The 25,762-nt window shown below is 38.7% G+C and overlaps 1 protein-coding gene across 4 annotated transcripts in view; it reads right to left on the reverse strand.

Annotated features, from left to right (window-relative positions):
- CACNA2D4 (calcium voltage-gated channel auxiliary subunit alpha2delta 4) overlaps nucleotides 1-25,762 on the reverse strand; it is a 2,573,275-nt gene that overhangs the window by 1,462,374 nt on the left and 1,085,139 nt on the right. For all 4 annotated transcript variants that reach the window (XM_044087505.1, XM_044087506.1, XM_044087504.1 and 1 more), the window contains one exon: nucleotides 17,324-17,451. In XM_044087505.1, coding sequence (XP_043943440.1) covers nucleotides 17,324-17,451 — 128 coding nt within the window. The remainder of the gene's footprint in view (nucleotides 1-17,323; nucleotides 17,452-25,762) is intronic.

Raw genomic sequence — 25,762 nt, forward strand, 5'->3', positions numbered from 1 at the left:
TCTGTCATATGCTGCCAGATTGAAGAAACTCCAGCTCTATTCAGTCGCATACCGTCTGCTCAGAGGTGACATGTGCCTGACATACAAGGCCATGTCCAACCCGGAATTAATGGACATGCTCCACCTCAAAAAATCCAAATCCACCAAAACCACTAGAGCAAGCGACTTAAACCTTAGCACGGATATAAATAGGACGTGCTGGAGGGATAGATTTATCACTCAGAGACTCCCTATGCTGTGGAATAAAATCCCGGTCCATGTGAGGCAGAGCACCTCGCTGACTCTGTTCAAGAGAAATCTAGACCTGTGGATGGGAGATCGTAGGTTTACCCCGGGAATCATCTCTGGGTCACTGCTGGACAGAGGCACAACAAACTAATGGGCACAGTATTTTTTCATATAAGGGGTGGCGTAAGCCACAATAATTTGGGCTAGGCTTATAAATGCCTTAGGGCAGATAGCCTAGTATAAACCTATGAACCTAAGAACCTATGAACCTATGAATTCCTCATGTTATTTGTTCCCATGAGTCTATTTACATTCCTACGTGGAGGGGGAGATACATTCTTTTATTTTATTTATAGTTTCTGTTCATTTAGGACCTACTTAATTTCTCCGTGTCTCTTTCCCCTTCGATTTATAGTTCTTTTAGCTTTAATGTATGCAGTTTTATTGACAGTATTGCTGTTTACTTGAATCAGTTATTATTTTCATTTTTTATACAGTGTTTAGCTACAAACCACTTTATTCATTTAGTGTTTAATTGTACAAAATATGTGAACTGGATACACATGGCTAATGCATCCTAAAAATACGATGTGTACCTATTTAGATATAAATGGCTACTACAATAAATTAGGTACAGCTTGAATAATTTGCACAGACATTTTACTACATGTATTATGCCAAATGATAAGAATAGATGCTGCATTGCAAGGTATGTGCCAGAATCGTTCACAGTAGATGGTTTACCAAATGGACACTCAACAGGTGTTGTACTACATGCAACAGGTGTTGTACTACATGCAGAGTGCTAGAACGATACACTTGGACTGTATGCCAGGTATATATACATGCAGTGTGTAGTATATTAAATATGCCTGTTGGACATAAATAGGGTACTATGCACAGCATGCTAAGTGAACATGTATAGGCCCAGCAGATGTATGGAATATGCTTTGGAACTCGCATGACACTATACCGTATAGAGTATGCCATGTGGATATGCATGGACACTGTACTATACAGAGAATAATGAACAGGCACAGGTGAGTACTACACTAAATGTTCTGAGGATTTACTTGGAGAGTTTGTTGTGCAGAATGTATCAAGTGGGCATGAATAGATACTGCATAGTCTGAAGCATGCCAGATGGACATAAATAGATGATTCACTATACAACAGATAATTAGGTGAACACATACTGAGAGTGCAGAGCATGTGGACATAAATAGATGATTCACTATACAACAGATAATCAGGTGAACACATACTGAAAGTGCAGAGCATGTGATATGCCAGGTAGACATGAATGCTCAAAGCACTGGATCAGGTGTATATAATGTATAGGAAGCACACATATCAGGGTATGCATCTAGGAGGCAATCACAAATAGATGTGGCAAGTTATGGGGTACGCTAAGGAGACATGAATGATATTGTACAGTACAGGGTATGCTAAGGAGATAGTGATAGTGCACAGTATGGGGTACGCTAAGGAGAGACGAATGATAGTGCACAGTATTGGATGTGCTAAGGAGACACAAGTGATAATGTACAGTATGGGGTATGCTAAGGAGATGTGAATGATAGTGTACAGTAGAGGGTATGCTAAGGAGATATGAGTGATAGTGTACAGTTTAGGGTATGTCAAGGAGATATGAGTGATAGTGTACAGTATGAGGCATGCTAAGGAGACACGAGTGATAGTGTACAGTATGAGGCATGCTAAGGAGATATGAGTGATAGTGTACAGTATGAGGCATGCTAAGGAGATATGAGTGATAGTGTACAGTATGAGGCATGCTAAGGAGACACGAGTGATAGTGTACAGTATAGGGTATGATAAGGAGACATGAGTGACAGTAAACAGTTTGAGGTATGTGAAGGAGACACGAGCGATAGTGCACTGTATGAGGTATGCTAAGGTGATACGAGTGAAATTGTAGTGTATATTGTATGCTAAGAAGATATCAGTGATAATGCACAGTATGCAGTATACTAAGGAATCATGTGATAGTGCACAGTATGGGGTATACTAAGGAATCATGTGATAGTGCACAGTATAGGGTATACTAACGAATCATGTGATAGTGCACAGTATGCAGTATACTAAGGAATCATGTGATAGTGCACAGTATGGGGTATACTAAGGAATCATGTGATAGTGCACAGTATGGGGTATACTAAGGAATCATGTGATAGTGCACAGTATAGGGTATACTAACGAATCATGTGATAGTGCACAGTATGCAGTATACTAAGGAATCATGTGATAGTGCACAGTATGGGGTATACTAAGGAATCATGTGATAGTGCACAGTATGGGGTATACTAAGGAATCATGTGATAGTGCACAGTATGGGGTATACTAAGGAATCATGTGATAGTGCACAGTATGGGGTATACTAAGGAATCATGTGATAGTGCACAGTATGGGGTATGCTAAGGAGACACGAGCGATAGTGCACTGTATTGTATACGCTAAGGAGAAACAAGTGATAGTGTACAGTATGAGGTATGCTAAGGAGATGTGAATAATAATGCAGAGTATGGGGTAAATGTTGATGAGATATGAGTGATAGTGCATAGTATGGGGTACGCTAAGGAGATGTGAATGACAGTGCACAGTATGGGGTAAATGTTGATGAGATATGAGTGATAGTGCATAGTATGGGGTATGCTAAGGAGACATGAGTGATAATATACAGCAAGGAGTATGCTAAGGAGATGAGTGATAGTGCACAGTATGGGGCTAAAGAGATGAGTGATAGTGCACAGTATGGGGCTAAAGAGACGAGTGATAGTGCACAGTATGGGGCTAAGGGGACATGAGTGATAGTGCACAATATGGGATATGCTAAGGGGCTGGGAATGAATGGATAATATGGTCCAGAAATGCATAAGTCTCATACTATACAGTGTGTGTCACATGGATAGGCCAGTGCAGTATAGAGAAAATGTTAGGTAGATGTGAAGGAATAATCCATTAATTTATTTTCATTTGTGTTTTGTTGACCAGGACAACCTGGAGTGATTTTCAACCGAAGTCTTGACAAAGGTGTTTTAAGACTTAGTAAAACCTAAGCACAGATACTGACAAAGGTAATAACAAAATAAGCAGTGTAGTAAGACCTGTTGTGCAGATAAGTAAAGCAAATTAAAAATATACCATGCGGCATGACTAGCATAAGTGCATACAGACTACAGAGGTAACACAATACTGTCATACTTCAGAGTACACCAAGCATACATGCTGGGTTACAGCACCGCACAAGTTATACAACATAAGCATGCAGAGATTTTATGCAAATGCATCCAGTGGATACACATGTGGACACTGATTAGCATTTCTGAAAAAAAATTAATTCCACGTTCATAAGATGAAATTCAGGAATTAAACATGAGATTTTTTTAAGTGCATTGCCATGATTTCATTATAATTTTCTAGAGTATCAGTTTCAAAATAAAACATTCAAGGTACTGAACACTCAGTAAAGAAACTCACAGAATTATAAGTAATAAGTATAAGAAGAAATACAGGTTGTGGTGAATGAGTATTCCAGCCTAAAACCTAAAATGTCAAAATCACACATTCTTTCCATGATCGGGGGAGTCCAGAAATGGAATTTTCTGGTATTTTTCCCATAAAAATTGAAAACCAGTGTCCACGGATATGCACCATGACTGTAGAACTTATGTCATTTAAGATGCAGAATATTCCAGGCTGGCAACCATACTAATGATAGTCATTCCAATAGACTGAAATACCCTCATAGTCATATTCCATTTGATCATAATTATTCTCATCACTTGAATATTCATCTGGAAAAAAAATAAAACATGACTACTCCTCCACTCTCTTAAGACAATATCATGTTTATCATTTCAGAATAGTTCAGCTTCTTTCCAGGCATGCTTCTTTCTTTTTCACCTTCATAAACTTTCTCTTTTTCTTTCCTTCTTTTTTGTTTGAATAAATGGCATGCCTGCTGTATTTATATAATATTCAGTTTAAGTTTTTGATTAAAATATACATGCATATAAATTCACAGACTGGAAATATACACTTCATATTGCCTGACACAAGACTACTTTACCTTGTGATATATTTGTTTTTTTTTCTTCATCAGTGACAACCTATAAAAAATGCACTGACAACAATCAAGACATTTACAAACATACATATTTTCATATTTTACTGACACCATTGATGACAAAACTTAAAAAGGCTACATAAACTTTAAAGTAAAAAAAGTCCTGCTTTTGCTCATAAATCAAAGACAAAGGTTTCCAGTATCCATTTTCATGAAATTAGAAAATTTCTTCAACAGTCTGCAGCTTACAAGTTTTGATCATACACGTGTACACTGATGTTATATCATACACGTGTACACTGATGTTATATCATACACGTGTACACTGATGTTATATCATACATGTGTACACTGATGTGATATCATACACGTGTACACTGATGTTATATCATACACGTGTACACTGATGTTATATCATACACGTGTACACTGATGTTATATTTTCATACATGCTTCTAGTTATGGTGAATAACTACAGAAGCCACTGAAAAGAGGACTTGTATATCACAGCTCTTATAGACTGGGTAAATAAACCAACCAAGAGAAAAAGCTAGTAAAACTATAAGGAACAGTCTCGTGTCAACATTCTGAATTATGATGTACGCTTGAGAATTAAAATTTCCCATGAAAATTCTTGTACACTCATAACCCAACCCAAATGTCACAAGAGCATCACAAAGCTAAAACAGTGCCAGCAACTAGTTTCTGGAAAAGCAGCCATAATAAAATCTAACACAGTACTTTACAAAGTGCAGATAAGGCAGAAATATGCCAGCTTTAACCCTTCCCTCAACAAATAAAGGTCTATACACAGTAACAACTGAGTGCATGTGTAAAAGGACAGATAGGTACCAGTGGATGGCAGGACAGTAAGTGTGACAGATTAATACAAGCCTTACCCCAGTCTCTTCCACAGCTCAGGTGTCTGTCTAAGCATATATGGTACCATTTGTTTATTCATTTAGAGAAATCTTTGAACTTCTACAGTAGGCTGCAACACAACCATTCGTCACCTAATGCAGCATCACTTATTTTACAATGTGCTTTGTGAGCAGAAATTTTAAAAAGAAAAAGGAAGCTTGCAATTATGGGGGGATATTTCTGTTTCACTGTAAAAGGTACAAGAACAAATGAGAACTCGCAGTATCAGTTGATCCTTGAGAGGACCATTTAAAATGGGTAACTGTTTGCAATACCTTCTTATGAACCCTGTCCTCTGGACACTTTTTTCTCTCTCTTTAGCTCCTACACTCGGGAACTGTGAATGTTCTACCAGTACATGTCATGACATCATGTTTCAGCTATCGATGGGCAAATCCAACACCATATTCCCGTTATGTTGCCATGGAATTGTGTTAGCTGCACCTGAGAGACATACATTAAAAAGGATACAAAATTATAAACTTGTCAAATGCACTATCCATCCTCAAGCTGAGTGGGAGTACAGTCAAACTTAGGATGCCTGGGGGTAGCTAAAAGAAATCTTATACAGAAGGCCTTCGTAAAGTTTGACTGACATGGGGGCTACTCATGTATTATCTATATCTTAATTCAAGAGGACCTCTGATATGGTTAGCAGCAGAGGCTCATCTTAAGTAATACCAAAACTAATTTCTTGGGAGGCAAAAGCCAGTTACACTCAAAAAGGCAAAGCTTAGAAGGCTGACTCTTGAAGTACTAAGGTCCACTCTTACTTTCATAATCCAGACAATAATGTTTATTAGAAGTGTGGACCGAACACCTAGTGGCAATGGCACAAAGATTGGTAATCGATACATCCTTTCACCAGGCACTGGAAACACCCGTAGCTTTGGTGAACTTTGATTGCAGTCTTAACCACCTGATATTAAAAGACAGTGGTTACATTATTATTTTGACAATATGTTTCATATGTCAGATACTGAACACAGATGGGAGGCGCAAGATTTTTTTTCATCTTTTAGCACCTTTACTATTGGCAGTTGGTCTTGTCATGTCCCCAAGTTCAAACCTCTTGTTGTTCAGTTATGTAAGATAATATACCATCCTACATATTCTTTGGGAAAATCCCAACTTCTAAGACAGAAAGCCTTTTAAAGACTTTTAAGCCCGTATTTCCTGCAAGAGTGACAGATGGAGCATAAAAGTAAGCTGTTATTGCTGTGGTCAGATGAGCTGCTATATGTCCTGGATCCTCAGGTTATATCCATCTAAATACATTATTTGCTGAACCATGCTTGTGTGTTTGTGAAGAGCACCACCATAATAATGTAAAGAAAATGAGTCTTATACTGACGGTTAAACACAATTTCAGCTAATTAGGTGTCCCTGATTTCAACCAAATGCCCCTGATTTTGAAGGGCTTTGTCCATAATTTGTTTTGAGCTGGAGAGGTATAATGGCTATTCTGTCTCCCTGAATTTACATGCAGTCTTCAGGTAAAACACAAGCTGATGATGCACATTACAGGTATGAAGGGCTACCTTGTTAGGGAAGGGAAACCGGAAGGTGAATAGAGGGGTTTAGGGAATGCTTTGAAACTTCTTATGGCAGGAAACAGATTACTCTAGAGGGACACCCAGTCCTTAAGAAAGCAAGGTTCCCAAAAATCAGGCCCTCTAGCTCTAAGATCCTTTGTTTACAGCAACAGGTAACAACTACCAAAATCAAGAGCTTCCAAGGCACAACATTCAGATTTACCTATCTTAATGGTTAAATGGTAGACAAACAAACCTATTAATCATTCCATTCCTAATGATGGAAGTAATCTTCAAAGGTGCCCAGAGACTTTAAACTCTCTTCAGACAGTGCCTGACAAACCTGTGCTGCACCAATATTTTACTTCTAGTTGGTTATGATATACCAAGAAGATACAGGCATGGACTTTGATTGTAAAATCACTGAGGCCCACCTCAAGCAGGAGAATCACTTGCAAGCTCAGCGAATGAGCAGTTATGTGCCACTTTGTCCAAATGGAGAGCAAGCTTCACCTAGAAAAGTTTTTTTATGACATACTCAAAAAGATCACCTGACAGTAAAGGATCAAGTTGCGTAATCAGGCCTGAAAGTGGAGTCAGCAGTTGTCTTATCCTTGACGGGTTCTTTGCTAGGACAGTTATCTGTATTTCCAGGAGTCTAAAAATTCACTCTTTTCAGCTACTAAGGGCAGTGAGGATGGACTTTATTTGAATTCGTTAATAAGGCAACAATAGATTTCACTATGGTGCCTCAATTTAATAATTGCATGAAGCTACACTCAGACAAACAGACCTGTCTGTAGTATTGCCCAGACAAAAAAATAAATAAATACATAGCATTTTTTTCAGAGGGAAGTACACTTGTAGCCCCCTTGTTGGGGACACTACTCTACCCCTAACCCCTTCCTTATGTGTAACAACTCCAGAGCACCACAACTACTGAGCAAACTACAAAACAAAAAGCAAATATTTGATATAAAGAAACAGCAAGAATTGAGTTACAACTCACCCAGAAAGAAATAAAGAGTTGCAACATCACCAACGTTATACCTGACCACTAGTAAAACAACTAACATAGAATAAGAAGGAAAGACAGAAAGGCTTTAAATTTCCCTTAACAATGAAGAGAAAAGACATCCTATCAATCTCTCATGCCTTACTGAAGCAAACAGAACAGTTGGAGAGTGGAGGAGAGCTGCATTATTTGTGCTGAGCAGGTCAATCTCCATGGAGTCAGAGTCCAGAAGACCTTTACCAGACAGGCCTCCCTTATCTCCATTACAGGAGAGGACTGCATCTACTGCTGTCAGAGCCTGCTACAACATTCACTTCCCCAAATATATCACTGTTTAAGAGGGTGATGCCACAGTCATCTGTCCACTGTGAGACTGTCATCTCCTCTCTACAAAGATGATTGCATACAGCACTACATACAGAACAGAGATGTTGTTTGAGGTTGAAGGCAAGAAACACCACCCTCAGTATGAGCAGTTTTATATATATATATATATATATATATATATATATATATATATATATATATATATATATATAAAACACCATTTTCTAGACCTTAACTTTCTTGTGTCAGGAAAGAACATAAGTAGTCTCCTCTGTGCATGAATGAGGCATCTATCATGAAAACATGAAACAGGCTTTGTGGTACAAAGGGAATCCCATACTGACACTGGCAGTAAAAGCCCACCACTCCAACTGTAACAGATACATGACTGCATGATGAATCTGCAACCGCTGATAGTTCACCTTTCAGTGAAGTAATGTTATCTGAAAATAAGCCAATGGGAAAAAAGAAGATTATGGTGACAATTATATCCAAGAAAAAAACAGAAGAGAAAGAGTCTTGATCCAGTTCTTCTTCAGAAGGCCATGCCTTCCTGGGTCTTCTCTATATATATGCCAAAATGACCTTTACTGCAAAGTGTCCATTTATGTCACTGTGAAAACAATCATTTTCAAATGGACCAGCAAGGACACCTTTTTCCAATTTATGTGCCCTACCCCACCTGAAGGTCTGCAGCCATGTCAGAGCCCAGAAAAGGGTTGCTGCCTGAGAATCCATCAACCAGAACCAGCTGGAGTTAATCCAATGATGGGAATTCCAGCAGATCATTCTCTTACTGTTAAGTCCATCACCGTGTCTAAACTTCTGGATGTGGTCCTAACCATGGCAGAGGGGGTCATAGATGCCACTATGTGGTTTACAGTAGGAGTAGGGTAAAAACACAAAGACAGTGGTGATGGTGGTGCAGGCTTTTAGGAGCAAGGAAAATTTGGAGCTGCAGAGAAGCGGATAGATGATTTTAAAGGACTGCAAATAAACTGAAAGATTCATTTTTGGACTTTGTCACAGGTGGAGGACTTAGGAATATTGACAAGGGTATAAGGAATAGGCAAAGAATTAATATGAACAAAGTAACTTCATATAAATGTGAGGTTAGCAAATAGAAAAAATGCTAACGTGAGGTATACAAGAAGCTGAAAGGAAGGGATGGGGAAACAGCTAACTAACAGAAGTGAAAAAATGGCACCAAATGGAGCAAGCTGAAAGTGAGATGGCAGAAACCATGTGCACGGAGAAAAAGGGCTTTCTACACACATAACAAAAAGGAGGATGAAAGGAATAGACCTGGCTAGTGTAACCAAATAAGGGATATCATGATAGAATGCAAAACAGTGATTAAGTATCATTTTTCTGCATTTTCTTGCTGCCTTTAGCTAATTCTGCCTAAAACACCGATTTTCTAGAGTTTCTGTGCTTCAAAAAACTTGTTTCAGCTACATATTGTACTTATTTTACTGCCAGTACTTTAACAAAGTCGTTTTTGTGTTTAAATTACCTGTTTAACTGTTGTAGGCTACACACTCAAGTGTGAAAGCCATTTCTATGCATTTAAAGTGTTGTTTTGATTGTATCTGCTTTATTTTCTGAAAAAAAAAACAAAAAAAAATACTTGTTTTCCTGCCTTTCTAAGCTAGTATAGTCCAGTTTTCAGGCTAGTGCTGAATTCAGGGCTGTGTTACAAGTTTCTGTGTTTGCTCATATCTTACTTGGATAGAAGGAAGTTTCTCTGTTCACTGTGAGAGAGGGAGCTTTGAGCAACCCATCTGTCCGTGGAAGAGTGGTTTCAGCCCAGAAATTAGTAGTTTATTTGGCCAGGTTGGGCTAATTTATATCTCTTTCATTTCCCTAATATAAAACCCGCATTTGCAAGGTTGGTTAGCTAGGGTATAACTATTCCAGGCTCCGCAAAGTCTAGTCTTCAATTTTTCCCTTGGTACTAGACAAACTTTCAACTTAAGCACTCAAATCATTCACTTCTCATCCTGGCACTTGCTCAAAACTCATAGCAAGCACTAATAAACCTTAGCACTAGACCCCCCTATACTGTAGAAAAGGACAAGGCTTTCTATTCGACCTTAACAGCCAATCAGTAAAACAGTTCACTGTACCTATCCAGGCATGTCCAAAAGGCAGTTTCAGGTGTACTATCTGGTCCAACTGGTGAATCTGGGCATTTTGAGGCAATGTTACAATTGCCTCATGTACACAGACAACCCTCTCCTCCTTCCACCAAACACTAATACATGCGAGAGATGCAATTATACAGCCAAACTGGAGGCTAAGCTCTCTCAACCCAAGACTGGACCAGGAAGTCAAGAGGAGAAGGGAATTACTTGCATCACACCACCAGTCTCACATAGACCAATGAAACCAGCACCTGCAAAAAAACCACACATAAATACACGAAAACATACTTGGAGGCTTTAAATAAAAATCTGAAAAAGCAACAGAGACCTCCAAAGTAGACATCCAAGCAACCTCCACCCCCCCCAACACAAACCGTGAAACACATACTTCAAAAAATCGTGTGCCACGCAATCACAGCCCTTAAGGTAAAATAACATACCCAACACAGTAGTAATAGGTGACTCTATAGTCAGGCACACTGACGTCCCACTCTCTGGGCTGAACAAGGAGAAGGTTACTGTTAGCTGCCTGTCGGGTGTCAGGATGTGCCATATAACACAAGCACTCAGGTCACTCCAGAACAATTACAAATATGACTCTGTCATTGTCCATGTTGGTGTGAATGACCTGAGCTGTACCTCCCTGGACTACATGAAAAGAGACATGGAGGAGCTCTCTGATCACGTAGCCCAGGCCAGTATGACCCTGACCCTGAGGAGCATCCTGCCCTCACCAAGAATGATACCACGGTATAGAGAAAAAATTATCAATTTCAACAATTGGCTAAGCTTCTGATGTCATTTAAAGGGGATCCAGTGTCTGTCACTCTGGAATGACATGCTAGAGAAGGCACGCTGCTTCACTAGAGACGGCTTGCACCTGTCACCCTTAGGCTTTTGAATACTGGCCAAGGCTCTTGCCACCACCATAGTGCCTTTTTTAGGCAAGGCTCAAAAGGCAAACCTACCACCGTAAATAGCACAAGTAACAAAAAACTGGGGGTAATGCTACTCAATGCCAGAGGTCTAAACCTCAAAATGCATGCACTCGAGGCACTCCTCAGTATGGAGAAAATCGATATATGTGCAGTAATAGAAACCTGGTTTAAGGCTGCAGAGAGCACCCCAGCACTACCAGGCTACAACTCATACTATACATTTTGGCCACAAAACCCAGACCGAAATACAAAAGGTGGGGAAGTATCCATATTCATCAAGGATACCCACACCTCCAGGTGAGTGGCACAGCATGATGCTTCAGAGATCATCCACATGCAACTAACAATGGGTAAAACTGCTATTCAAATTATAGCTTGCTACAGATCACCCACCAAGTCCCAGGACCCCCACTCCGCATTCCTGGAAACACTGGGAAACATAAAGGTCCTACCAAACACCCTGATATTGGGTGATTTCAATTTCCCAAACATTAACTGGGAGAACTACTCAAGTACAAACTCCCTTGCCTAACATTTCCTAGAATTTATAAACTCAAACACCCTGGATCATCTGGTCAACACCCCCACCAAAGGTGACAACATATTGGTCCTGGTCATCACCAACATGGGCGACCAGTGTTCCACAACGGAGGTCAATCCCTGGTTAGATCTGACCATAAACTAATCACTCTGGATATCCACATTCTGCCACCACCCCCAGTCAAAAAAACCACCGTGAAAAACTTCAAAAGCAAACTTCACTTTACTTAAGACCGAAGTGGAAAGTTTCAAAGCCCCCATGCTAAAGGATAACGCTGTCCAAGCTGCAAAATCCTTTACTAATGCACTCTACAGGCTCCTACAAGAATGCATGGATCGTGCTATCCCAAACAAAACCAAAACTCACTCCTCCAAGAAAAGGAAACCAGTCTGGTGGACCCCTGTCATAGACAAGCTATACAATAGAAGGAGGATACTAGTACAGAAAATAGTAAAATCCCAAGAAGGGAAGACATCCTAATCAGTATCAGCAAGAAACTACATTCCCTCATTAAATCATCCAAGGCAAGCTTCGAAAGAAAAATTGCCATGGACTCCAAAGATAACCACAAGGCATTCTTTAGCTATGTCAAGAGTCTAAGTGGCAGTTCTCAGATCTGCTCAGAGTTAGTGCAGAATGGCACAAAATACACTGAACCGACCGATATAGGCAACATCCTGGCAGACAGGTTCAGTGCAAACTTCACCTCCCTCTCACCCCCAAAAGGGCCCATAACTATGAAAGAAGAATGTAGTGCCCCTGAAATCACAGACACTCAGGTTAAAACAGCCCTCTCCAAAGCCAAAAACACAGCATCAATGGGACGGACAGTGTCCTAGGCTGCATCCTACACAAGCTCAAAGATGAACTAACCCCTTACCTAAACACACTGTTTAAACTCAGCCTCTCCACAGGGTAAGTGCCCACAGAGTGGTGCACAGCAATGGTTATTCCGCTCCACAAAGGTGGAGCCACAACGAACTCCAGGAACTATCGCCCTATAAGCCTGACTAGCTTGGTCTGCAAAGCTATGGAGCGCGTCATCATGGATCTCATTAACAGAGACATTGGGAACCTTCAAACACTGGACCCTACCCAGTTCAGCTTTGTTAAGGGCAGATCATGCCTCCTAAACCTGGTGGACTTCTTTGAGACAGTTACCAAGGTTATAGATGAGGGAAAGGTGGTCCACACAGCCTACCTAGACCTCGCAAAGGACTTTGACACCATTCCCCACTCAGGTATTATAGACAAGCTCACCAGCCTGAACAGAAACCCCTACATCATGAGATGGGTTGCCAACTGGCTCACGGACAGAACCCACATGGTAAGAGTTGCGGGAGCTAGGTCTAACTCTAAACCGGTTACAAGTGGCATTACCCAGGGCTCAGTCCTAGAACCCCTCCTGTTCGGCATATACTTCACAGAGGTACAGGCAAGCACAGGAGGACTATGGCTGACCAAGTTCACAGATGACTGCAAACTAGGGGCTATAATTGACTCTCCAGCTGACACAGACATCCTCCAAAAGGGTCTCACTGAGACAGATACCTGGTGTCAAAATCATGGCCTCAAGCTAAATGCCAAAAAGTGCATAGCCATCCCCTTTGGAAAAAACAAAGTGCCCACAAACTACCACATAGGTGGTAGCCCACTAAATACAGAAGGCGTAATAAGGGATCTGGGGACCCAAGTAGATAGTAACATCTCCTTTGATAATCACATTGCCAAAGTGGTTAGAAAATCTTTCTATGTGGCCCACCTAACTACAAAAGGGTTTGCATCCAGATCGAAAGAGGTCATTGGGCCCTTCTACTCATTACTCATCAGAGCCATCATAGAGTACAATGCCCCATTTGGGATGTACCTTACAAGACATCTGCAACAACTGGATAGACCACAGAAGTACCTCACCAAGAGGATCACTGGCCTCAAGCAGATCCCGTATGCAGCTCGATTGAAGAAACTCCAGCTGTACTCAGTTGCATACCGCCTACTCAGAGGTGATCTCTGCCTGACATACAAGGCCATGTCCAACCCAGAATTGATGGACATGCTCCAACTAAAGAAAACCATATCCCCTTAAGCCACACGCTCCAGGGATCTAAACCTCACCACAACAATAAATAGGACGTGCTGGAGGGATAGATTCCTGTCCCAGAGATTTCCAACGATCTGGAACAAGATCCCAATCTACATTAGGCAGAGCTCCTCACTAACACTCTTCAAGAGAAACCTTGACGAGTGGATGGGAAGGTTTACCCCGGGGATCACTTCAGTGGCTCTGTTGGATAGAGGTACAGGGAACAAATCTAAGGGGGTGGCGAAAGCCAACACATTCTGGCTAGGCTTATAAATGCCTTCGGGCAGATAGCCTAGTACCTACCTATGAACAGTAGAAGTATTAAATAAATGCTTTTCTGCAGCCATTGTGAAGGTAAGAAATGGTAGAGGGTTCAATGTCCTATGAACAGTAGAAGTATTAAATAAATGCTTTTCTGCAGCCATTGTGAAGGTAAGAAATGGTAGAGGGTTCAATGTCCTATGAACAGTAGAAGTATTAAATAAATGCTTTTCTGCAGCCATTGTAAAGGAAGGAAACAGTAGAGGGTTCAATGTCCTATGAACAGTAGAAGTATTAAATAAATGCTTTTCTGCAGCCATTGTGAAGGTAAGAAACGGTAGAGGGTTCAATGTCCTATGAACAGTAGAAGTATTAAATAAATGCTTTTCTGCAGCCATTGTGAAGGAAGGAAACGGTAGAGGGTTCAATGTCCTATGAACAGTAGAAGTATTAAATAAATGCTTTTCTGCAGCCATTGTGAAGGTAAGAAATGGTAGAGGGTTCAATGTTGGGAAAGACAAAGAGCAGAATGGAGACAGTGATTGGCAGACATCAGGCTATAGAAGATAAGGATGCAGAAGGAGATGGTTGTCCTAATAGAGGATAAGGTGGAAAGATCTGATTAGGTGACATCAGCAGTCCTCAGGAATCTGATTAGTGAGATGGTAGATTCCCTGAGGAAGATCTTCAAAAGATGACTTTTCAGTGCAGCAATGTCTGAAGAATGCAAGGAAGCAAGAATGGCGCATTTATACAATGTATGTGTAGGGGGATGGGGGTGGAAAAATATAACATAACTGATGTTGTTGGAAAGTAGACAAAATAATGGAGGGAACACTAATGGAATGCTTGTTTTCCTAGAGGACCCTAGAGGACAATAGTCTCGAGCATGTCAGTCAAAATTAGTTGATGATCAGAAGGCACTGTTCATCAAATCTGATTCAATTTTATTACTGGACTGCAGCCAGATATGACAGAAGACTGTCAGTATTTGTGTCCTAGCTGGATTTCACCAAGACCTTTGGTTCAGTCCTACACAGGCAGTTGTCATCGTCATTGTCACAGTTTTTTCCATTTTTTTAATGGGGTCAGGGTGTCACATCAACATTAGTCAATGTGACCAAACCAGCAGAAAAGTAAAACCACGTTGAGCCGGAGGTACACACAGCATACAAGTATTTAATTAAGCACTTTTCGTCCTACTCACTGGTAGGACTTCTTCAGATAAAACAAGCACTTTACACTCAAGCTTAAATATACAGTTAAATAAATTGTCACACGATTGCAACTTTCAATTAATCAATTAAATCCATCACCATAAAGGAATGCAAAGTTAAACTTGAATAAAACTCAATAGTATCTTTCTATATGGGGGTCCTAGTTTATCTTTTCAAACTTTTCAATTTGAGAATACATAATAAAGAATACACTTCATTAAGGCCTGGGCAAAAACAAGCTCCAGTCTGGAGCTGCCAGCACAATTCAAGGCGCTCCAACAATAATGAGTCTGGACACCCCTGACCATCTTGCACCACATAAATACAAAGCCATATCCCAGAAGCAGTGAAGAGCAGACATAGGAGCATTGTCATGGGCATGACTTGGAGCCCATGAGATGCAGAAGTTGTAATGCTTGATTGTAGCTTCTATACATACTTCAGGTCGTTTAAAGACCTGTTACACATAACAAGCCTGCCAGCCATATGCTTCACTATAGCAGGTGTGATTTTTGATCTGAAGATACAGGTCTTCTGGCTGTTGGCCATTGATAGGTGTAAGGTCAATGGTTTGCTAGATTACAAAGCTCACATCCAGTGGAGGCCATCAAGATCATCATGGACTTTAATGAGGGAGAATTTTGCTAATGCCAAGACTCTTTGTGCTGATACATGGGATCATATGAGGGGGTCACCTGAGCGGACCCCCAGCTAGGCTTGTTAAACTTCAGTTCTGCATTCCTACCCAAGGTGACAGGTGTCCACTGTCTCATCACTGTTTTGCTTGATTACTGGGTGCTTATTAACATTTCCCTTTTCTAACTGCATGGTTATATGTAGACTTTATACCTTCTCCTTGCTACCAGTAATCCTATTCTACTCTTACCTACAACTACTGTTTCCAGTTTCCCATAATTCTTCACTCCTCTTCTTGTACCACTCTATCTGTCGACATTCGGTGCCTGTGCTCTACCTATCCATACTACGTCTGTATTTACCACCACTTTCATTACTGCTGACTTTAACCTATAAAATACCTCTTATTATTAAAAAAAATAAAAACAATGAAACAGTCACTTAACTATCTCCATTAGTCCAGGGCTTCACCTGTGTAATCAGCTTCTTGTCTGCTGAAGTTAAATCCCAAAACATTTCCACTCTTTACTGCTGTTAATTATTTATACAACTAACTTTTGTAAAGGTCTTTATTACTAAATATCTGATGAATCTTATCACTATATGTTGCCAGATGCCAGGTAAATGTAACTGGTATATTTGTTATATGCTGTTGGTTATATTACTATTTTGCACATATCTTCCTATTGATTTTCATGTCACGGCATGATGATGATTATGGGGTTGCCCCCAATGTTCTTGTTTTTAGACATTGTTTACTAATCAACTGTACCTACCAAATTATGCAAAACATTTTAATTGTACATTTTTATAAATGTTCTACTGTAACTATGTTCCAGGAATTCAGGTTTTCCAGGTCATCATTAAAAATCACCTTTGCCCATCTGGATAATGTGGCTAACAAAATAAAATAAAATGAAAATGAATAAATTACATCTCTGACACTTAAGACAGTTCTTATCAATGTGTTAAGAGGCAGTAAGGTTAAGATTCAAACTCTGTGAGAGAGAAGAAAGACATTTTAGAAATGGAGGACATAAGGTCAGTGGTACCCATTCTATATAAAATGTATAATGCCATGCCATGTATCAGGAGAAGGCATGGGCACTTCGAAGCACAGAACCTCAGTAGTGAAAAAATTATGATAAATAAAGCAAAGGATCCTCAACAAAGAAGACCTAAATGTTACTTACAGAAAAGGACTTCTTGAAGCGAGGTTTCATTGCCTGCAGAAGTACATATAGTATTATAATTCTGTTGTAGAGTACAGCTTCTGTGGAAAGCTTTGCTGAATTGTATGAGAAATAATTTTATACAGGTGACCAGATAATTAAAATCCATCCAGGCAACATCACCATCACCACTCATTTCTATCCAAAGAGCTCACCTTGAATGTCTTCAAAGGGAATGGAATACACAAAGCTCCCAGGTGGATATTCTGCAGCCCGACGGTACCAGAGGGGAAAGTGATCCATCGTAAAAATGCTCTCTTTATCCTCCACTGTCAGGAACTTTCTGGATAAACAAAGCACAGCAGGTTATACAGAAAAAAAGAATTATAAGGACATGCTGAATACTTCTATAAAAATTATGATGTCATATTTTGTAGTACCTTGTACTTGTTAGTGTACAGCATATCCTATAAATTATTATTTATGCAAATCATCAGGCAGGCAGTTCCTTACAGTGACAAGGCAAAAAGATATGTTGTAATGAAGATCCTTTACTTCCCATGTCCCTTCCTATCAATGTTATTGATAAGATAAGGAAAAGTCTGCTTTATTAGCTGTTTCACTGGTATGTCTGTCCTCATCTTAGCTGTTTCAGGTGTACTATTCCTTGCAGTGAACCCTAACATTGACTTTAGGAGTGTACTGCATACCATGCATATGTTTTTATGTCTTTTGTATGTCTGTGTATGTGTGTATATCTTAGTAACTGTGTGGAAAGCATTAATACTCTGGAAATTAACTTGTTTTAGGATTTTCACATATGTCATATGTCACCTAATTCAATACACAAAACATACATCACTGCACCACTATGACTGACTGTGGCATCACATTTCCTCTTAATTGCCCACACACTAAAGGTTTAGTGGTGTGGAAGCTAACTTAGGAGAAAGTAGGCATAAATATGGTACTAATGAAGCCATGGTTGTCTATGTACTTTATGGTGGTGGCCTGGAGAGGATCTATCACCAATGAGAGAGCAAGGGACGGGAAGTGACATTATATGGCATCCTGCATGCTTGCTTGCGTGAAATGAATCTTAACCAGTTTAATTTACATGCATCAAATGCTATGACATCAACTCCTATTAATTATTGTATTTTTATGCTGTGAAATGAATCTTATAGTGTGCACTAATACTCTTTTACAAATAATTTCCTTACATTTTGAAAATTATGCATCCTGTGCTGTCTCCACAGCTGGCATAGCAATTATCATTTTAAGAATACATTTCAGTACTTCCTTTATCAATTTCTCCAAATCTTTTGGGTTTCTAATACCATGACAGGAATCTCATTCCTAAGTCAAAGTGTGATTAAAGTTCATGAAACCAGTATTGTTTCAATCTTTGATGTCAGCCAGAGGTGCTCTTCGCAGCACCCGTAATGTACCCAGTAATAACTCCTTCTGAAATTCGTACAGAGTTACATGTATTGGTAGCATACCTAAATATGACTGTAAATTATTTTTGATAAGACCCATTGCTCCTAATGCTATCAGGACTGTCTGGGTATCTTTTTTCCACATTGCTCTCATTTCTGCCTACAAATCCTGATATTTTATTACTGTGTCTCTCTGTACGCAAGACACAGTAGTCGCTGGGTGTGGCAATTTCAATGATCAATGCTACTTTTGTCTTCTTTTCTTGGACTACTATATCTGGTTTTCTAGCATCTATCTTTTGAACTGTTGGTAATGGATGATCCCACGTGATGTAACCTTCATCATTTTCTATGCTGCTTTGTGGCTCATGTTTCCAGTGTTTTTCAGCTACTTCAGTACCATAATGTACTTACTATATGTCGAATACTATATGATGTGATGGACAGGCCCATTGGTCTCGAGCCTTACACTGCCACCTTTGGCATAGCTCATTGCAACAGTATGTGCTGTTTTGCAATGCAGTGATGCAAAGAAAAATGATTGACTAATCAAAATGTTGGGCCATTCAGAACAACTAACTGAACATATCCATCCATCCACAACCCCCTTTTCATGTTTTCCACATGGGGTCAGGGTTTTCACTTCAACAGTGACAATCATCTTGAGCCAAGGTTTATGCCACCAGGTGTCTAGCCTGGCCACAGTAGTTCTTCCATATCACACACTCATACCTGTGGCCAACTTTAGAGTGTCTAATCCATCTACTGCATGTCTTTGGAATGTGGCAGGAAACCCATGTGAACACAGGGGGGATATGCAGACTCCACACAGAAGGCACCCCGGCTGAGAATCGAACTGAGGTAGTTCTTGATGTGAGGCAGGGATATCATTTCCTGTAATTCCTCATTGTTGTTCCTCTATTTTTCAGTAGTAGATGAGACAAGTCTAAAATTGAAGACTTAATTTACAAGTTAATTCCAGTTTCAGTTTCAGCTTCAGTTTTATTATATTGCTTTACAAAGTACTAGTAGCAATAGAATAAAACCACATTCCAAATAACTGGATATAACGACATAGTAAGATGTATGAATTGTACAGTAGTACAATACAAACTGTGTAAATAAAACAAATAAATAGCAATTCTTTGGTTAAAAAATAGGGATACGCCAGGCCATTAAAAGATTAATAAAAAAGTCCAAGGAGGGATAAACAAATGAATTATTTAACCCAGACATTAAAGTCACAGAGAGCTATAAGGTTCTAGTGACTTAGCAAACAATCAGTGAGGAAGTCAGTAAACTCTTGTAGGAATGTTCTTACTCAAGTGAGTGGATGGTAGATGAGGAAAAAAGTAATATTTGTTCCTGCAAGCTACACACATTCAAACAAGCTGATGTCCCTGGTGACAACCTGGGTCAATTGAAATCCAGAGGAATAGCAGATGGCAATCCCACTCCTGATCCTACCCCCTTTTGGGCACGGAGTGACAGAGAACCAAGGTAGCACAGTGGCAGTCAAAGGGAGGACAAAGGGGTCATCAAGCCAGGTCTCTATAATAAAAGTAAGGTCAATATCCTGCAACATATCTGAGATCATTTCACATTTATTCTAGATGGACACTGCCTTTGAGAGTGTGGAACTAAAGGTGCTCACAAAAGGATGGGTCCCAGTCAGCTGCCATGTTTGGTAAAGTGAAACCCTCCTGGTACAACCAGAACAAAGAAAGGATAAGTGCCCTGAGGATATTTCACTCCTGGGTGGTATTAGGTTGATATCAACCAAGAGTATATAGCCATGAATTCCCAGAAAGACCCACTTCTGCCAACGGCCAGTGAAGAATGTAAACAGACCTGCAAACCTGAAAAAGCACAGTTCAGCAGGTAGTGAAAGGTAAAAGGCTGAAGATCCAAGAGAGTAAAACAGTCACCATTTTAATTCACGACAACCTGAAAGTAGGGCTGATCAGGTAATTAATCAGTGATACACCAGAAAATGGAAATGCATGAAGGAACAACACAAGAAAATAGGTAGGACACTAAACAAGTGAAAGAGCCCATAACGGGAGAATTATAATGCCAAAAAGAAGGGAAAGCAGTCAATAAAAGACAAAGCAGTTGAAGGAAGAAAGTCAGGCCAGCAGTTAGTAATAAGCTTAAAATAATGCTTACAAGAAAGGAAACTGTTCCTAAGAAAATTAAAAAGCTTCAGTTTTATATGTAAACAATAGCTTCAGTAAAAACAGAGTAAATGATAAAAAGAGGAACTGACCACAGTAAAAATAAAATGAAACTCGCACTGTAGCTCAAACAAACGTGCTGAATACAGGTACCATAATAAGCCTTAGAAAAGATAAAATAAGTAACACAGGGGTAACCCAAAGTAAGGCCAAGCTACTTTAAAAGTACAGGAAAGGAGACCCCTCTTAGCAAATTGTAGCCTTATAGTGCAAATACCGCAGATATGTCAGAAGGATATTACATCAATATAATGGAATTATAACAGTTAAAAGAAAGCATAACAGAAAAATAAAATAAATTAATTGTAAGGAACAAGAACATTTAGTTAAAATGCAAAATAAAGTATTGCAGTGTAGCTTAACTACAAACAATCCTATTTCAGTACAGTTCAAATTAAGACTGCTTAGGAACTAAGTCCAATGTAATAAACAATATCATGAATAAGAGTAGATTAACACACAGTAAAAGCTGGAGGGATGTAAGGTAAACCATAACATGGTGCAGTGATTAATCAGAATAGACTGAGTCTGATATACATCCAAGATGGCCAATGAATAGCAGCTTTCTAAATATGTTCTGCAGAGTATAATAATAGCTGAAAGGAAATTTCAGCACCAGCTGGATAAAAAGGATCTGTATCATTCTAATTACCTTCACATACAGAATCTGTGTCAAAATCGATTACTACAGCTTTGATATATTTTACAACCCTTTTCTGTCACCAGTGAACTTGGAACTACATAATAAATGAACAATTACAGCTTTTCACATGAATAGTCTAACAGAAAAAAGAATTTCTACAAATGGCTACATTTTTACAGAAGTTACCTTTAAAACTGGACAGACTAAATGCTAAAATTAATTCTGTTGTGAACTTTTAAATACTCTAAATCAGCAGCAAGGAATCCAAATAAAACACAGCATGACTTCCTTAAATGACATAGATGGCAGACTGAAGGAGGAAGGGGCAAACCTGAGTTCATTCTAAAACAAAATACTAGGTTGTAGGACAAATGAGATCATTTAGCTACTAGAGAGTGAGAAGAGAAATAACCGTAGGATATGGTGTACCAGAGACATGGAAGACATCTACATGGTCAATGCTTTAACCATGTGATTTTCTCATGCTTCAACTCTGCAAGAAGGGCTCACTTTTAGAATAGAAATGTTACACCGATCATTCGCGAAACATTCTAAGAAGTGAGGAATACTCCAGAGATCCACAATTACTGCATTTATTTCTTATCTTTTTAAATCATCTTTACTGAATTATCACTTATGACATAGACAATCATACATTTCTGTTAATGAAGACAAACCATATTGACATATTCTCAGTTACAAACATTGGACAACACATACAATCGTCTGTACAGTCATTGTCAATCCAGCATTACATAACAAACTCAGTTCCTTATGAAAGCACTTACGGAATAAAGTTTTGGAAAAGGAGAACATCTGCAAGTTTTGCTGTCTTTTTGTGTTCACGAGTACTAGTTGGTTGTGTTGTTTTTAAAACTCAGTCCCTGCCTTTCGTTAAACCTCATTCCTCCTCCAAAACATTATTCAGCATGTTTTGATCACACAATTCCCATATTTTTTAAGCAATTTGCTCCTATCCTTTTCCAAAGATCCCACTTTCAGTTATTTTACCTCTGTTATCATATTCACTACTTCAAATGTGGTTGGGTTAGACTTTGATTTCCATTTTCTAGTAATTTTTTTATGGCAGCCACCACAATTATATTTAGCAAGGCTTTACTGTATCTAGCTAATTCAGATCCTGCATCCCAGTACAAAAAAATAAAAATCCTTGGTTGCACCAATTTTCTCAACCTGTATTTATGATAGAATAGTCTGTGGGGAATTTGTAAAGCTTGCCAACTTGTCACACTCCCAAATAATATGTTCCTAATGATATCTTTCCTCCTCATCACACCTCCAACATTTGCAATGTACTTGAGGAAAAGTCTGTTTGGGGTATAAAAATATCTATGCAAACACTTCCGCTGCATATTTGGGAGCCATCCATATATCCTTTAATTGTTTCTTTGTGAATAACTTATCTGATCTCTCTTTCCAATCTTTTCTAAACTGTTCTGTTTGATTCCTATAGCTATCATGCAATATTTTAGATGCTGTACTAATTATTCATTTTTTAACAGCAGCTTCTGTTCTAGAGTAAACTAAAAACTTTACCAGTGCTGGTCCTTTGCACTAAATCCCTCATTCCTTTCTCTTTGCCTTAACTCTGATATCAATTCTTGATAGGGAAGGCAATCTAGCCTGCAGTCCAAATTAATTATTGTCCTCTTCCCATTCTATTACCTTTCCCTCCCTAATTATTTACTCCCAATAATTTGGTTCCTTGCTGGTTAAATTCCAGACCACTCTTGCCTATTCTCTTTACCCCTAATTACATTCATGCCTATTGGCAGAATCTCCTTACTCCATTCCCATGTGATCTTAGTTCTTAGAATTTTGCTACTTTGTGAATATAATATCTCTTTTTTTTTCAATAATTTTTATTTTCATTTTACATTTATAAAAGACACAAAAATGTTCATATTATAACATGACCATAAGAGAAAGTTATACATTGTAGTCAGTACAGAAACATGAAGGTCATATAACAAACCTATTTACATTATCTACATAGATGCTTTCTCAAACAAGTTTAAACAATATAAAGACAACACATACATTAATGTTTGCAATACCATATTTTGTTGCGAGTTTGTGGGTATATTACTAGGTTCCCTTATAACACGTTACTCTATAGTGTACATGATTTTTTATGCTAGAATGATATTAAAGGTTTGTTCCCAAGTTGCTCGCGTTTTGCTGTTTTTGTTTCTTTTATCCATTACTATTTTGTGAGCTAATAGGTGTTTAATAGCCACTTTCTTAAAACACTCCCAAGAGATGTTCATAGAGTCTATCTGGGGGCTATATATAGTTTCATTAATGAGAATATGGTTATAAGTGAGTTTGCTTGTTTTACTGAGAAGTTAGATGGGCGAATATGTAATATGGTAAATTCCCATGTAAGTGTTGATGACTGATGTCCCACTTTTTGTAACTGCAATTTCAGTGAATTCCAGAGTTTATAGACGCATTTGCAACTCCAAAATATATGCATTAAATCTGCTATCTGATCCTTGCAGTGGGGACAGTATGGTGATTTTGTTGCATTGAATTTGTGTAGTAATGCAGGTGTGAAATATGCATTATTTATCATAAGCTGTGTGTACAATAGTTTTTTAAGGGGTATGCTTTTCAGTGTTAAGTTAATTGCATTTTGTATCTGGTGATCATCCAAAGATGGTGGTATACTGCAGTGGTGGTGCTGCGGTAGGGTTGTTGCCTCACAGTAAGACGTTGTCCCGTTCGATTCTCAGCTAGGGCGTCTTCTGTGTAGAGACATGCGTGAATGGGCATACCTTCGTTGAAGGTTGTGCGTCAGAGCTGGCAACTCGGCATGTAAAAATCTACTGCAATCATTAGCGGACCGGAGTTCCGCTGTGGTAACTCCTAACCGGGAAAAGCTGAAAGACACAAGTTAGAGAAAAGGAGGTCTTTCTGGAATTTGATTTCCCCTATCATTTTGTATGAGTTTGTTATAGTTTTCTTTGTCATGAGGATAGTCTCCCAGAGCAGAGTGCATTTTTCCATGTCACTATTGGGTATGGTAAGGTTTTGGAGGTAACTGGAACACATCTCTTTGATTTGTCTAAGGATTATGACACAAGACTTAAGTAGATTCAGATTATTTCTCATTTCTTGGATAGTACAATTAAGTAGTGGGTAGATATCTTGTATTCTTTTTTTCTTTTAATAGAGGAAAGGAATCTAAATCTAGCATCTTATTTATTTTTAAATTAGGATTTTTATGGTGGGGTTGTAATGTTATCAGAGCTTGCCCCAGGTTTAAGGAATGAAATAGTTTTTGTGTTATGTTTATAGAATGTTTTAGAGGGTCTATAGATTTGTGCGCCTGTAGATCTTTTTTGTTCAAAAAGGGAAGTACTTTGGGATTGATGCCTAGTGATTTGATGTATCTGTAGTATATTATCACCCATGGCCGTGACCAAGATTTTGCTGACGGATTATACTCTGCTATTCTCAGTATTCTGTTAGTGTGGATAATAGAGTAATATGTTTTAAAATCTGGTAGGTTAAGACCCCCTTTGTTCTTGGGGAGTGTTCGTTTCTGGTATGAGATTCTGGTCTTTTTAGGATCCCATATAAATTTTGCTAGGGAGGTATGAATTTATTTAAAGAATTTATTATGTATAGGTATTTGTGATGTCATATATATATATATATATATATATATATATATATATATATATATATATATATATATATATATGTTAGCCTAGGTAGTATGTTCATTTTAATTATTGAGACTTTGGTCAGAAATGGAAGCTTAACATTGTTCCACCTTGTACAGTCTTGTATAATGCTTTGCCATTTAAGAGTTATGTTGGTAGAATTCCCTATAGTTTTGAAAAAAGTGATTCCCAGGTATTTAATTTCATCCGTTATTTTTATGGTGTCTAAAAGTGGTATCAATGAAATAAGCCTGTTTGGCCTCAAATGGAAGATATTAGTTTTATTAAGGTTTAGTTTTCAATTGGACATATAGGAAAATTGTTCAATTGCGTTTATTATTTTGGTCATATCGAAGTTTGGTGTAGTGAAATATATATTTAAATCATCTTCGAAAGTGGAAAGATATATTTTGAGGTTATGTATTGAGGGGGGATTATGATAAGCATTAACAGTGGTTCTAGGTATAAGTTAAATAGAAAAGGTGATAGTGGGCATCCTTGCGATGCCTTGTTCCATTTTTTTATCGAAATTCTATTTGACCATGTTTTATTTATGTAAAGAGATGTATAGGGATTACTATAGATAATTTGAATAATCTGTACAAAGTTGTTAGGTATGTCAAAATAAGGTAATGTT

This window comes from Protopterus annectens, chromosome 11.part0 (genome assembly GCF_019279795.1).
Source record: "Protopterus annectens isolate FY-2018-M chromosome 11.part0, PAN1.0, whole genome shotgun sequence".
Lineage (NCBI taxonomy): Eukaryota > Metazoa > Chordata > Ceratodontiformes > Protopteridae > Protopterus > Protopterus annectens.